Source organism: Pelodiscus sinensis, chromosome 30, assembly GCF_052426305.1.
Source record: "Pelodiscus sinensis isolate ZL-2025 chromosome 30, ASM5242630v1, whole genome shotgun sequence".
NCBI lineage: Eukaryota > Metazoa > Chordata > Testudines > Trionychidae > Pelodiscus > Pelodiscus sinensis.
In genome coordinates, this window is record NC_143081.1 from 14145001 (window position 1) to 14158458 (window position 13458).

The window sequence follows — 13458 nt, forward strand, 5'->3', positions numbered from 1 at the left end:
CACCACGTACATTGCAATCAGTGTCCCGTAGAAGGTGCTAACAATGATGAGGTGGGAGGAGCAGGTGGAAAAGGCCTTTTGCCTGCCCATGGTGGAAGGGATGCCCAGGATGGCCCTGAGGATACAGACGTAGGACGCCAGGATAAAGAGGAACGGGATCAGTGACACAGCTGAAGAGAAGATGAAAACCATTATCTCAACCAAGTATGTGTCGGAGCAGGAGAGCTTTATCAGAGAAGTGATGTCACAAAAGAAATGGTCAATCTCATTGGGGCCACTGAAACTTAAATTAGACAACAAACAGATGGTTATTGATGTTCCTACAAAGCCACTAGCCCAGGATCCAGCTGCTAACTGAGTGCAGACCTTGCTGTCCATGAGCACCATGTAACGCAGTAGATGGCAGATAGCTACATAGCGGTCATAGGACATGATGGTGAGGAGGAGACATTCAGCCACTGCCAGGGCACCAAAGACGTAAAACTGCACCATGCAGCCTGGAAACGATACCGTGTTGTCCTTGGTTATCATGCCAAAGAGCAGCCTAGGGGCAAGGTTTGTCGCGTAGCAGACTTCCAAGAAGGATAAATTTCCTAGAAAGAAATACATCGGGGTGCGGAGACTGTGGTCACTCAACACACAAATTACAATGAGGAGGTTCCCAATTATTGTCACAAGATAGGTAGCTAAAAAGACCCAAAAGAGGAAACTCTGGAGTTTTTCAGTACTTGAAAATCCCACGAGGATGAATTCAGTGATGGCTGTTTGATTTTCTTTACACTTCTTTGCCAATTGAACATTTCCTAGGGAAAATAACATGATAGTATAATTACTAAAGCATAGGCCTGGTAGAGTTTCATTGTTATTATTGTAGGATTTTGACAGTTAATATTTATTTAAAAGTATTTTCTTTTTCTTTTTAACGAATTTACATTTTCACAGTTGTGGGAAATTATGAGGGGTGGGTCAGAAAATAATTGTGTAATGACAGCCAATTCTGAGAGTCCAAACGTTAAAGCCTGATAACCATTAAAACACGAAGTGGCAATATTTCATGTCAAAATAAACAGAGTAAATGTCATTCAATCAAACTCCCAATAATTTTCAAGCTGCATTTTTCTTATTTTGCCTATCCGTAAATGAATATTATCCTGGAAAGGGGGTTGCATTTCTTTCTGTGTACACAGGAAAATCTCCATCCCTAGAGGTTTTTAAGTCTTGGTTTGACCAAGTCCTGGCTGGGATGATTGAGTGGGGGTTGGTCCTGCCTTGGGCAGCGGACTTAACTCAATGACTCCTGAGGTCTCTGTCAGCCCTGTGATTCTATGATCAAAGTTTATGGACACTTAATGATAAAAAGTTTTTATCTCTCATGGCCTAGTCATATTACAGTAACACTTATTAGATCTAACCAACATCAGAGACACAGTGGCTGTGCCTAGACTGGCAAGTTTTTCCAGAAAATCATCTGCTTTTCCGAAAAAGCTTGCCAGCTGTCTACACTGGCCGCTTGAATTTCCGGAAAAGCACTGACGATCTTATGTAAAATCATCAGTGCTTTTCCGGAAATACTATGCTGCTCCCATTCAGGCAAAAGTCTTTTTCCGAAAGACTTTTGCGCAAATGGGCCAGTGTAGACAGCATAGTACTGTTTTCTGCAAAAAAAGCCCCGATCGTGAAAAAGGCAATCGGGGCTTTTTTGCGGAAAACCGCGTCTAGATTGGCCACGGACGCTTTTACGCAAAAAGTGCTTTTGTGGAAAAGCATCCTGCAAATCTAGACGCGCTTTTCCGAAAATGCTTTTAACGGAAAACTTTTCCGTTAAAAGCAGTTTCAGAAATTCATGCCAGTGTAGACGTAGCCAGTGTGTTTCCTGCAGTAGAAAGAGATAGTGGTGTTAAGTAAAGCTTACATACATAGAGTGAAAAAACGTGTCTCTTTCACCTCACCCATCTTGTTTCAATAGCAGTACACAAATGAGACCCTCTTCTAAAACAAATTAAGCAATGGGCTTAAATTGCAGCAAGGGAGGTTTAGGTTGGACATTAGGAAAAACGTCCTACTTGTCAGGGTGGTTAAACACTGGAATAAATTGCCCAGGGATGTTGTGGAATCTCCATCACTGGAGATATTTAAGAGCAGGTTAGACAGACACCTGTCAGGGATGATCTAGATGGTGCTTGGTCCTGCCATGAGGGCAGGGAACTGGACTTGATGACCTCTCAAGGTCCCTTCCAGTTGTATGATTCTATGAAAATGCATATTATTTAAAGAAGGACAACATTCCCAGTGTGAAGAAAACATGCATTGGTCCCTCTTTTACAGTGGAGGAACTGATGCATCAGAAGGGCCAATTTACAAAGGGGTTTATGCACCTAAAGATGGAGATAAGAACATACTTGGATTTGTACTGAAATCAAGGTTAACATGCTTGAGTTCTTTTCTCCTTTGTTTACCAGTCTGCATCTTTGAGCACATACACAAAATTACTTGGCCAAGACATATTCCAGTCTGGAAACGAACCCAGTTGTGTGCAGAAAACTAAGTTGACTAGTAGGCTACAATATTAAGACTATAATTGCACATTTACACAGTTAATCACATGCCTAACCATAGAGACAAGTGCAAGTCGAAATGTAATGGTTTGTTTACAAAAGTACTTCCATCCGACACAGTCTTCACTTCGTGCTCTTACGGTTCTTTACTTCATAGGGGAAATACTTTTCTCCCCATGAAACATATGAGAATGCAGAAGCAGGGCAAATAGTTTAAGAAAGAAAGAAAGAAAGAAAGAAAGAAAGAAAGAAAGAAAGAAAGAAAGAAAGAAAGAAAGAAAGAAAGAAAGAAAGAAAGAAAGAAAGAAAGAAAGAATATATGTTATAGACAGGAACAAACACAAGCTAGAGCTATGTGATAATTTTTCAGATAAAAACTGTTGGTGTTTATTCATATGAAAAAGGATCTTTTATTTTCAAAAAATAAGATTGCAAAATTGCTATCTGTAAATTGTTGGTGCTTTTAATTTTTGTTAAACAAAACAGTCTGCCTTTCTTCTGTGAGAATTTTCAATGAAAATTTCAGAAATGAGAGAGAGAGAGAGAGAGAGAGAGGAATCTCCATCACTGGGGATATTCAAGAGCAGGTTTGATAAACATCTGTCAGGGATGATCTAGATGGTGCTTGGTCCTGCCGGGAGGGCAGGAGACTGGACTTGATGAACTCTCGTGGTTCCTTCCAGTTCTATTATTCTATAATCTCTCTCTCTCTCTCTCTCCCGATACATGCCATCTGTCTATCTATGTAGCTATGATAGAGAGAGAGAGAGAGAGAGAGATTCCATTTCATCCCCTTCAAAACAAAACAAACTTCTAAATGTTGAGCTCTTTCCTCTGCATTTTACGTGATTGCATTTCACAGACAAGTTTTTGACTGAACTACGATCGTGCTCTAGACACTCAAATGCAACATTTCCTATCTCGGCTGTGGTGGTGCTTACCTTTCATTCTCCCTCGTCGTACCTTTTCCTTCTTCATTGATAGTCTTTGACTCCCTTAGGTCTGTTGCTGTCCTTCCCTTCCTATATGCTCTCTTCCCCAACTTCCCAAACAGTTTCTCCTCTTGAAAGCACGTGGTAGGAGCGGTGTCAAACATCCTATTACATCTCTTCTTGGGCTAAGCCCCATTGGACTTAATTACAATGTTGGTATTTTTTAGTGCATTTCATACATTAACCATTTCAAAGGGAATATTTGTCATTTGGCTTCCTGGTACTACCCAACAAGTCTCAATTTTCCTCCCAAAAATGTATTGGTTATCAGAAAACTGATCCCTTAAAACAGACTACTTTTTTATGTATGATGTATTTTGTTCATTTGTTTTCCATTTCTGCTGGGTCCCAAATTTGGTGCTTTCTGCAGTTGCTCTCATGGCTCTTTAATTGTCCTCTGCCCATTTCTTGGCTTTCAGGTTTTCTTTTGATGGACAGAAATTTGAAATTTTTCAGTAGAGATGTTGACTGAGTTCAACTACTGCTGCTACTCTGTGAGCATATTCAATTTCTAGCAGATAGTGAGGTCTGTTGCTACGAAGTCAATGGTCTGACGGTTCATCAGATTCCTCTCAGACAGTAACATCTTCTGGACAAGAGATTGTGTCTTGTGAAGTGGTGTATACATCACCAAGAAACAAGGGACTTGGTTTTGATTCTCGTCTCTGGATGTCACCGCTATATAAGTCAATTCACCAAACACCACCACAAGACCCAAATCAAGCTTACGAGCAGCTGCTGGTGTCCACAATGGGGGTCTGAGAGGGTAGTTGCGGAAATGACTCAATTCTCATGGATTTACATATTACAAGGAAACAGAAAGGGGGTTTTCTTGCGCAAGAAGGGGCAGTGTAGACAGCTCCTTCTGGCGCAAGAGCCTCTTCTGCAAAAATGGCAGCTCATAGGTATGCAAATGAGGCTCGGCACTATTCCACGCTTAGCCTCATTTACATAGTGTAGACATAGCCCTAGTGTGGTTACTGAGCAATGCAAGTGAGACCTAGACCACAACAACAGTTAAGACCAAGAGCCCTTTACAGCATGGATCAGGAAGTAACTGGCCTTTAGCTCAGAGAGTAGAAGTGCTTATACTCTGCTTCATAGGTCCCAGGTTCAAATCTACCCTGTAGCAGTTACAAGTGGGGGTTTGTCCAGAGTCTCAACTGGGTCTCTGAAGCTCAGGACACTTTCTTACCTTAGGGAAGGATGTAACCCACACACCTAGTGGGGTTACTGAGCAATGCAAGTGGTATCTAGACCACAGCAAGAGTTAAGACCAAGAGCCCTTTAGAGCAGGGGTTGGTGGCTAGCTGGCTTCTAGCTCACAAGGTAGCTGCTCCTATACTCTGCTTCATAGGTCCCAGGTTCAAAGCCACCCAATGGCAGTTACACCAGCATGTTTTTCAGATATTTTCAAAAAGGTGACGGGGGCCTTCTCGACCATTTGTGCTCCTCACACGGAATTTGTGTGGCCACCACAGTGCCACTGGTGTGTTTAGCGACAACCCACTCTGTCAACACAGGCCTCCACAAACCAGGACGCACCTTGTTCCAAACTGCAAAAGTGCTTAGCTGTCCGGAGGTCTTTGTGCCTTGAACATCGGGGGTAACAATGCCGCGGCTTGCCCGGACCGAACTGAACACCCCAAATAAATATGTAGCTGCCTTTTTATTACTCACTTTGGGAAGATCCTTGGGGCCACAGCCTCGCCCTAGAGACTACAACTCCCAGGATGCCTTGGGGCAAGAGAGGGAAACTGTTCCTGTCTCCCAGGCAGTGCAGGCAGGGAGCTGGGGGGTCCATTTTGGAGAGAGGAGCTGACCAGGCTGGAGCTTTTTTCTGGCCAGGGGCTGCTGCTGGGAGCCGGAGCCTGCTGGAGATCGGATCTCGCCAGCTGCTGGGGATGGTCCCCGGAGGGGAGAGGCCCGGGCGGTGCCGTGGCTGTGGAGAAGGTGAGGTGAGTAACTGGGGCTGTTGGGGGACCTGTGGCCTGGCATGGAGCCCAGAAGCCAGACGGCCTCCGGGGCCGACGAGCAGCCAAGTGAGCTGCCCAGGGAAGCAGAGCTGCTGGTGTTTGGGGGGATTGGGCAGTTGTTGCTTTGCCTGGACACACACACAGAGTTGTTGTTTTGTCTGGACTCTCACTCTCTCACACACATGTGCAGTTGTTGCTGTGCCTGGACACACACACACACACACACACAGTTGTTGCTGGTCCTGGACACACTCTCTCTCTCACACACACACACTCATACACACACACACACACACACACACACACTTGTTGCTGGTCCTGGACACACTCTCTCTCTCACACACACACACTCATACACACACACACACACATGCAGTTGTTGCTATGCCTGGACACTCTTTTGCTCTCACACACACAATGTTGTTGCTTTGCCTGGACTTTCACTCTCTCACACATACACATGTGCAGTTGATGTGCAATCTCCATTCATTTAAAAAAAAATGTTATGCCTGGACTCACTCACACACATACACACATACAAACGCAGTTGTTGCTGTGCTTGGATGCTCTCTCTCACACACACAGACACAGTTGTTGCTGTGCCTGGGCGTACATGTGCACACACTCACATTCATACACACACACACATGCATGTCCCCTGCCCCCGCTGTCTCCACTCCAATCGTGCCCTGGCCAGCATGTGCCAGGGACTCTGAGATCACGAGGGGTGCACACGGTGGGCTGGGATGCACGGGGGCCACGTCAGTTGCGAGGGGCGTTGGTTGGTTGGTTGTGGATTGGTTGGTTGGTTGTTGGTTTGTTGTGGGTGGGTTGGTTGGTTTGTTGTTGTGGGTGGGTTGGTTGGTTTGTTGTTGTGGGTGGGTTGTGGGTGGTTTGTTGTGGGTGGGTTGTGGGTGGGTTGATTGGTTTGTTGTGGGTGGGTTGATTGGTTGTTGGTTTGGTTGGTTGGTTTGTTGTGGTGGGTTGGTTGATTAGTTTGTTGTTGTGGGGGGGTTGTGGGTGGTTTGTTGTGGGGGGGGTTGTGGGTGGTTTGTTGTGGGGGGGTTGGTTGGTTGTGGGTGGGTTGATTGGTTTGTTGTGGTGGGTTGGTTGATTGGTTTGTTGTTGTGGGTGGGTTGATTGGTTTGTTGTTGTGGGTGGGTTGATTGGTTGTTGGTTTGGTTGGTTGGTTTGTTGTGGTGGGTTGGTTGATTAGTTTGTTGTTGTGGGGGGGTTGATTGGTTGTGAGTTGGTCGATTGATTTGTCAGTTGGTTTTTTTTCCGCTTCTCACTTGTGTGTGGCCTCCGACTGATTTTTCTGAGGGTCTGCCCCCCAATCCAAAAAGGTTCCCCACCCTGCTTTAGGAGCAAGGGACTGCAGCAAGGGGATGGAGAGGGGATCCCTGACTATCCCGTACCCCCACTGGGGTACTTTAATGTTGCAACCACCATACGCCCAGGCACTCTGGTGCGTGGCCTGCTCCCGAGTTACCCCAGCGGCATTACCCGGCCCCTCCGCTCGCTAGTTTCAACCTTGGGCAGAGCTTGGACATTTCCTGAGAGAAATGAGGTGATTTTTTTTCTGGAGGGGGCAAATCCCCAACATCTAATGTCTTACGCGACATTTTATCCAATAGAACTCCCTTCCGCGTCCATGAGACTTTGTGTGTAAAATCCTGGTCACAGAGAAGTTTGAGGGCGGTGGGGGGGCATGGCTGGAGGCCAAGGCCTGCCCCCCAGAACCTCACCTCTCCCCCTCCCCCATGGACAGCCTGCAGGCTGAAGGGGTGTCCCTGGAGGGACCTGCCCCCTCCCTCTGGAACTGCTGCAGGCCACGACCAGTCCCCCATGGCTTGCCTCCCACCCATCCCACCTGCCTCCCCCTCCGGCCTCCGCAGACCAGCTAGAGTCCAGGGAGAGGCCCCAGGAGTCCCGGATTGGTTCCCAGAGGCCTTCCCACCATGGACCATGTGCAGGCTTGGGGAGAGCTACAGTCCGGAGTCAGCCCACAGAGCCCATCCTTCCCCTGACAGCCCCTCAGGCCTGGATCCTCCCCCACACCCCAGCCTTGGCCCCCTAGGAGAAGCCACCACCATGGCACATCATGTGCACCCCCCTGAACTCCTCATTACCCTCCCAACCCGCACTCCAGACTCCCACCTCTTTCACTAAACCCCTCCCCAGCTCCCAGACCTGCCCTGGACTTGCTCCTCTCCCCCTGCCCTGAGCCCCCCAAACCCTGCCCTGACTCCTGCCCCTCCACTCCCTGCCCTGAGCCCTCCAGAAGTGCAAAAAAGTCATTTTATTCCAGCACGAGAACCGCCCCCCCAGCAAATATGGTCTCCCCATGAGCTCTATCGAATGTCTGAATCCCTGTCAATGCCAACTTCTTGTTTCCTTCATTTTTGAGAAACGCCATCATTTACATACAGCACGTACGTTGTTCCTGCATTGAAAAGAAAACCCTCCTTGAGTTACAGACCCAAGCAACATCGGGCGCGTCTGCTAAGCGTCGCCGGGCATGTCTGCTAGTCGGGAAGGCAACTGGAGTAATAGTTGAGCAGGGAAAGTCAGAATTTGCCCTGATGCCTTTTTAATAACCCAGCAGCCATCCACACGGGGCACCCTTTCTGTAATGGGGGGTCCAGAACTGTTTCCCAAGGCGGGTGGGGAAGCGCTGGGCTGGGTTCCTTAGGGAGGGGGTGGAATCTCCATCCCTAGAGATTTTTAAGTCCCAGCTTGACAAACCCCTGGCTGGAATGATTGAGTTTAGGGCTGGTCCTGCTTTAGACAGGGGGCTGGACTCGATGCCTAGATCTCTTCCATCTGTAGCATTCTATGCTCAAGAATTTCACAAAATATCACTGGTGAGTTTCTACACTTGATAGATTCTTAAATAAAACCATGTGGGTACATATTGCAAAAAAACAGATCCCCCTATAATATCACGCCAAACTTTAGGGCTAGGATGGAGCCCACGTCTCCAAGGGGGTCACTACAGTGGCTTTGCATAGGCATCACAGAAACTCGGTGGAATGAGGACCTTCAATGGGACGCAGCCATACCAGTGTGTGCAATATATCGGCAGAACCGGTCGTGCTGGTGGGGGAGAGGCGCTATATGTGAAAGAAAATGTAGAAGCAAATGAAGTGAAAGTCTTAGACGAACTAACCTGTTCCATAGAATCTCTCTGGATAGTAATTCCATGCTCCAATAGTAGGAATATCTCAGTAGGGATATATTACTGACCACCTGACCGGGACAGTGATAGTGACTATGAAATGCTAAGGGAGATTAGAGAGGATATAAAAATACCAAACTCAATAATAGTGGGGGAATTTCAACTCTCCCCATATTGACTGGGTACAGGTCACTTCAGGACAGGAGGCAGAGATAAAGTTTCTTGACACCTTAATTGACTGCTTCTTGGAGCAGCTGGTTCCGGAACCCACAAGGGGAGAAGCAATTCTTGATTTAGTCCTAATTGGAGTGCATGGTCAGGTCTAAGAGGTAAATACAACTGGACCGCTTGGAAATGGTGACCGTAATGTAATAAAATTTGATGTCCCTGTGGTGGGAAAAACACCTCAGCAGCCCAACACTGTGACATTTAATTTGAGAAAGGGGAACTACATGAGGTTAGTTAAATATAACTTTGGCAAGGAGTTCCACAGATGGACTGCACGCTCTGTGAAGAAAAACTTCCATTACCCATCCTGGCTAATAAGTACTGATGGACCTATCCTCCATGAATTTATCTAGTTCTTTTTTGAATTCTGTTAAAATCCTTGTCTTCACAGCATCCCCTGGCAAGGAGTTCCATTGGTGGACTGTGCATTGTGTGAAGAAATACTTCCTTTTGTTTGTTTTATATCTGCTTCCTATTAATTTCATTTGGTCACTCCTAATTCTTATGTTATGGGAAAAAGTTAATAACTTTTCCTTATTTACTTTCTCCATCCCTGTCATGCTTTTATAGACCTCTATCATATCCCTCCTTAGTGTCCTCTTTTCTAAGCTGAAAAGTCCCCGTCTTTTTAATCTCTCTTTATTTGGGACCCATTCCAAATGCCTCATCGTTTTTGTTGCCCTTTTCTGAACCTTTTCCAATTCTAATGCATCTTTTTTGAGATGAGGCGACCATATCTGTACACAGTATTCAAGCTGTGGGCATACCATGGATTTATACAAAGGCAATAAGATATTCTGTTTTATTCTCTATCCCCTTTTTAATCATTCCTAACATTCAGTTTGCTTTTTTGACTGCCGCTGCATACCGCATGGATGTTTTCAGAGAACTATCCATAATGACTCCAAGATCTCTCTTAAGTAGTTGTAGCTAACTTAGTCCCCATCATTTTGTATGTATAGTTGTGTATATAGTTGGGATTTGTTTTCCAATGGGCATTACTTTGCATTAATTAACATTAAAATTCATTTGCCGTTTTGTTGCCTAATCATGTAGTTTGGTGAGATCCTTTTGGAACTCTTTACAGTCTGCTTTGGTCTTCACTATCTCGAGCAGTTTAATATCTGCAAAGCATATGATGTGAAGTTCATAAAAATTGTGAAGTGAGGGTCATGCTGACTTTACACAACATTGACTATGAGAGCTGTGCACTTCCTCTGCATCCAAACCAGGCACTGGTTCAATTGGCACACCCCGCAAATTCTCGCTACGCAAGCTCAGTGAGCAAACCTGCTCATTCCGGGAAATTATTTTGGTTATAATAGGCTTGCAGCCTGCTGAGATGAACAGGGACCGCTTATGCGTCCCATTCTCTAGCCTCGGTTGTCCATTGCTGCTATGGAATAAAGGCACGACCACCTAGACCGGGGTCCTCAACCTTTCAGGGCTGCCTGGCATCTGGGGCCGCTCACGTGCCGGGCATCCAGGGGTGGGGCCACATATGTGCCATGCGCCCGGGGTAGGGGTCACCCATGTGCTGTGCGCCAGGGGCCAGCACCGCACGTGCACTTTGCAGGGGGGGTGGGGCCATCCCAGATGATTCAGCGGGCACCATGGCCCCTGCGGGCACCATGTTGGGGACAACTGACCTAGACAATGAAAGTAAATTACAGCTTGAAATAAGATTTATGTGAATGGCTCTCATTTTAAGACAGCAGGAGTTGGTTCATTTGACATTTTTTTCTGCCTAAACACTTGGACCTAGTTTCTACTAAATCCACGAACTTCAGAAATGTTTTCATTGTTTTGACTGTCTACTGACTCCATCTTGATCTAAAATAACTTCACATCCTACTGAAAGTCTTCGCCAAGGCGTCCTTCACATCTTTGTTCCTTAGCGTGTAAATGAAAGGGTTCACCAGCGGGGTGACCACAGTGCTGAAGATGTTGATGGTTTTATTCAAATCCATTGAGTTGTGCTTCGAAGGCTTGACAAACAGAAAAATGAGGGAGCCGTACCAGAGCGTCACGACAGCGAGGTGGGCCGAGCAGGTGGAAAAGGCCTTTTGCCGGCCTTGGGCTGAGGGGATTCTCAAAATGGTAGAGATGATGTAAATGTAGGAGACCAGCGTTATCGCGCATGAGACCAAGACAACAATGATTGAGAGAAGGAAGGTTACAAGCTCAACGAGGTGCGTGTCAGTGCAGGAGAGGGCGATCCAGGAGTCTATGTCACAAAGGAAATGATCGATGACGTTAGGACCACAGAAGGACAACCTGGATACTAGAGCTGCCAGCACGGAGATAGCCAGGAAACCGCCCAACCAAGAGACAAGGACCAACTGCACGGAGAAGGTGCTATTCATGAGGGTGCTGTAACGCAAGGGGTAGCAAATGGCCAGGTAGCGGTCGTAGGCCATGACGGCCAGGAGGAAACATTCTGTTGAGCCAGTGGCAAGGGAAAAAATCAGTTGTATCTTGCAGGCAGTGAACGAGATGGTTTGGCTTGTGCCCAGCATGACGCCGATGGCCTTGGGGATGCAGGCAGTGGTGTACCAGATCTCCAGGAAGGAGAGATTGCAGAGGAAGAAGTACATGGGGGTGTGGAGCTGTGGGTGGGTCCCCACCAAGGCGATGATGGACACGTTACCTAGGATTGTGAGGCCGTAGAGCACAGAAAACAGCTCTGCAAGGGACAGCCGGAAAGACCAAGGTCCGGGAAAGCCCAGAAGGATGAACTCCTGCACGCCGGTTTGGTTCTCTCTTTCTCCACGTGCCACGAGGGCCATCTGCCAAGAGACAAAAGAACGTGGGAGGAAGGGCACTGAAAAATGCCGAACGCCTTGTGAGAGGCTGCTCAAACCTCTGTGTTCAGGTGCCAGGCTGTGATACTTTAACTGGCTGTCATGCCCGTCAAAGGCCTTGGCTAGATGGACAATTGGTGCGTGATGGGGCCACTACACAGTTTTCGTTTGGAAAAGAACAGACAGAGGGGACATGATAGTAGCTTTCAAAGTACCTAAAAGGGTGTTAAAAGGAGGAGGGAGACAAACTGTTCTCCTTGGCCTCTGAGGACAGGACAAGAAGCAATGGGCTGAAACTGCAGCAAGGGAGGTTGAGGTTGGACATTAGGAAAAACTTCCTGCCTGTCAAGGTGGTCAAACACTGGAATAAATTGCCCAGGGAGGTTGTGGAATCTCCATCTCTGGAGACATTGAAGAGCAGGTTGGACAGACACTTGTCAGGGATGGTCTAGATGGTGCTTGGTCCTGCTGTAAGGGCAGGGGACTGGACTTGATGGCCTTGTGAGGTCCCTGCCAGTTCTAGTGCTCTAGGATTCTGTGTCTGTGTAAACTCAACCTACGTGTGGTGCAGTTTAAGAGCAGCCCAAGTGTAGGCTGTAGATATAAGAGATCTTCTCCCCTGGTGACCACTAACTTCCCCATCTAAACTACTCTCAGGCTCTTACGAACCTGAACATCAAAACAGCACCAGCTCGTCTGGAACACAAATACCCTTGGAAGCCTTCCACTGCATCGGGAGAAGCAGCATCGTCCCTGTAAGATTTGACTGTTAATGTGGTGGATGCATTCAACATTCATCTTGGTGCCAATTCCCTGCCCCTAGGCACTGATCAGAATTAAGCCTATCTCTCTGTCTGTCCCCACACATCCTGGCTACGTCCAGACTGGCATGATTTTCCACAAATGCTTTTAACGGAAAAGTTTTTCCATTAAAAGCATTTGCAGAAAAGAGCATCTAGATTGGCATGGATGATTTTCCGCAAAAGCACTTTTTGTGGAAAAGCGTCCGTGCCAATCTAGACGCGGTTTTGTGCAAGAAAGCCCCGATCGTCATTTTCGCCATCGGGGCTTTTTTGCAAAAACAATACCGTGTCGTCTACACTGCCCCTCTTGCGCAAAAGCATTTGCGCCAGAGGGCTTTTGCCCGAACGGGAGCAGCATAGCATTTCCGCAAGAACATTGACAATCTTACATGGGATAGTCCGTGTTCTTGCAGAAATTCAAGCGGCCAGTCTAGATGCAGCCCCTGTCTGTCTGTCTCTCCTTACATACCCGGTCGCTCTGTCTGTCCCCACACATCCTGTCTGTCTTTCTGTCTGTCCCTACCTACCCGGTCGGTCTGTCTGTCTATCCCTACACACCCAGTATCTGTCTGTCTGTCTGTCTGTCCCTACCCACCCAGTCTGTCTGTCTGTCCTCATACACCCCATCTGTCAGATAGATAGATAGATAGAATGCCTATCTATCCATCTATCCGTCCTTCCTTCCTTCCTTGTTTTCTTATTTCCCTCTCTTAAGTTAGTATACCAGGATATTGCAGATATTAATGCTTTAGAGGGCTCTGAAAGATTTCCATCAACACATTTTTTTTTCCAAAATGGAAACTGTTTTTACGATGAAACTGAGATGTTTGAGAGAGAGAGAATGAACACTGGGATTTTCATGAAGTATAAAGGACAGAAGGCTTTAGTTTAAACCTGACTTTTGGTTAATGAAAACTCA

The 13458-nt window shown here is 46.8% G+C and overlaps 2 protein-coding genes across 2 annotated transcripts in view; both read right to left on the bottom strand.

The window, feature by feature from the left end:
- LOC102446168 (olfactory receptor 11A1-like) overlaps positions 1-3533 on the bottom strand; it is a 3698-nt gene extending 165 nt beyond the window's left edge. The window contains exons 1-2 of the mRNA XM_006135713.3: positions 3497-3533; positions 1-803 (exon numbers count right to left, since the gene is read on the bottom strand). The exon at positions 1-803 is cut by the window's left edge and continues 165 nt beyond it. Coding sequence (XP_006135775.3) covers positions 1-803; positions 3497-3533 — 840 coding nt within the window. The remainder of the gene's footprint in view (positions 804-3496) is intronic.
- Positions 3534-10776: 7243 nt separating this feature from the next.
- On the bottom strand, positions 10777-11721 carry LOC102446410 (olfactory receptor 6F1-like). The gene has a single exon (XM_006135714.3). The coding sequence runs from the start codon at positions 11719-11721 to the stop codon at positions 10777-10779; it is 945 nt and encodes a 314-aa protein (XP_006135776.3).
- Between the last annotated feature and the right edge of the window lie 1737 nt (positions 11722-13458).

What these genes read in the sequence shown, in the direction of transcription:
- LOC102446410 (XM_006135714.3), bottom strand. Translation starts at nt 11,721, where the DNA reads ATGGCCCTCGTGGCACGTGGAGAAAGAGAGAACCAAACCGGCGTGCAG.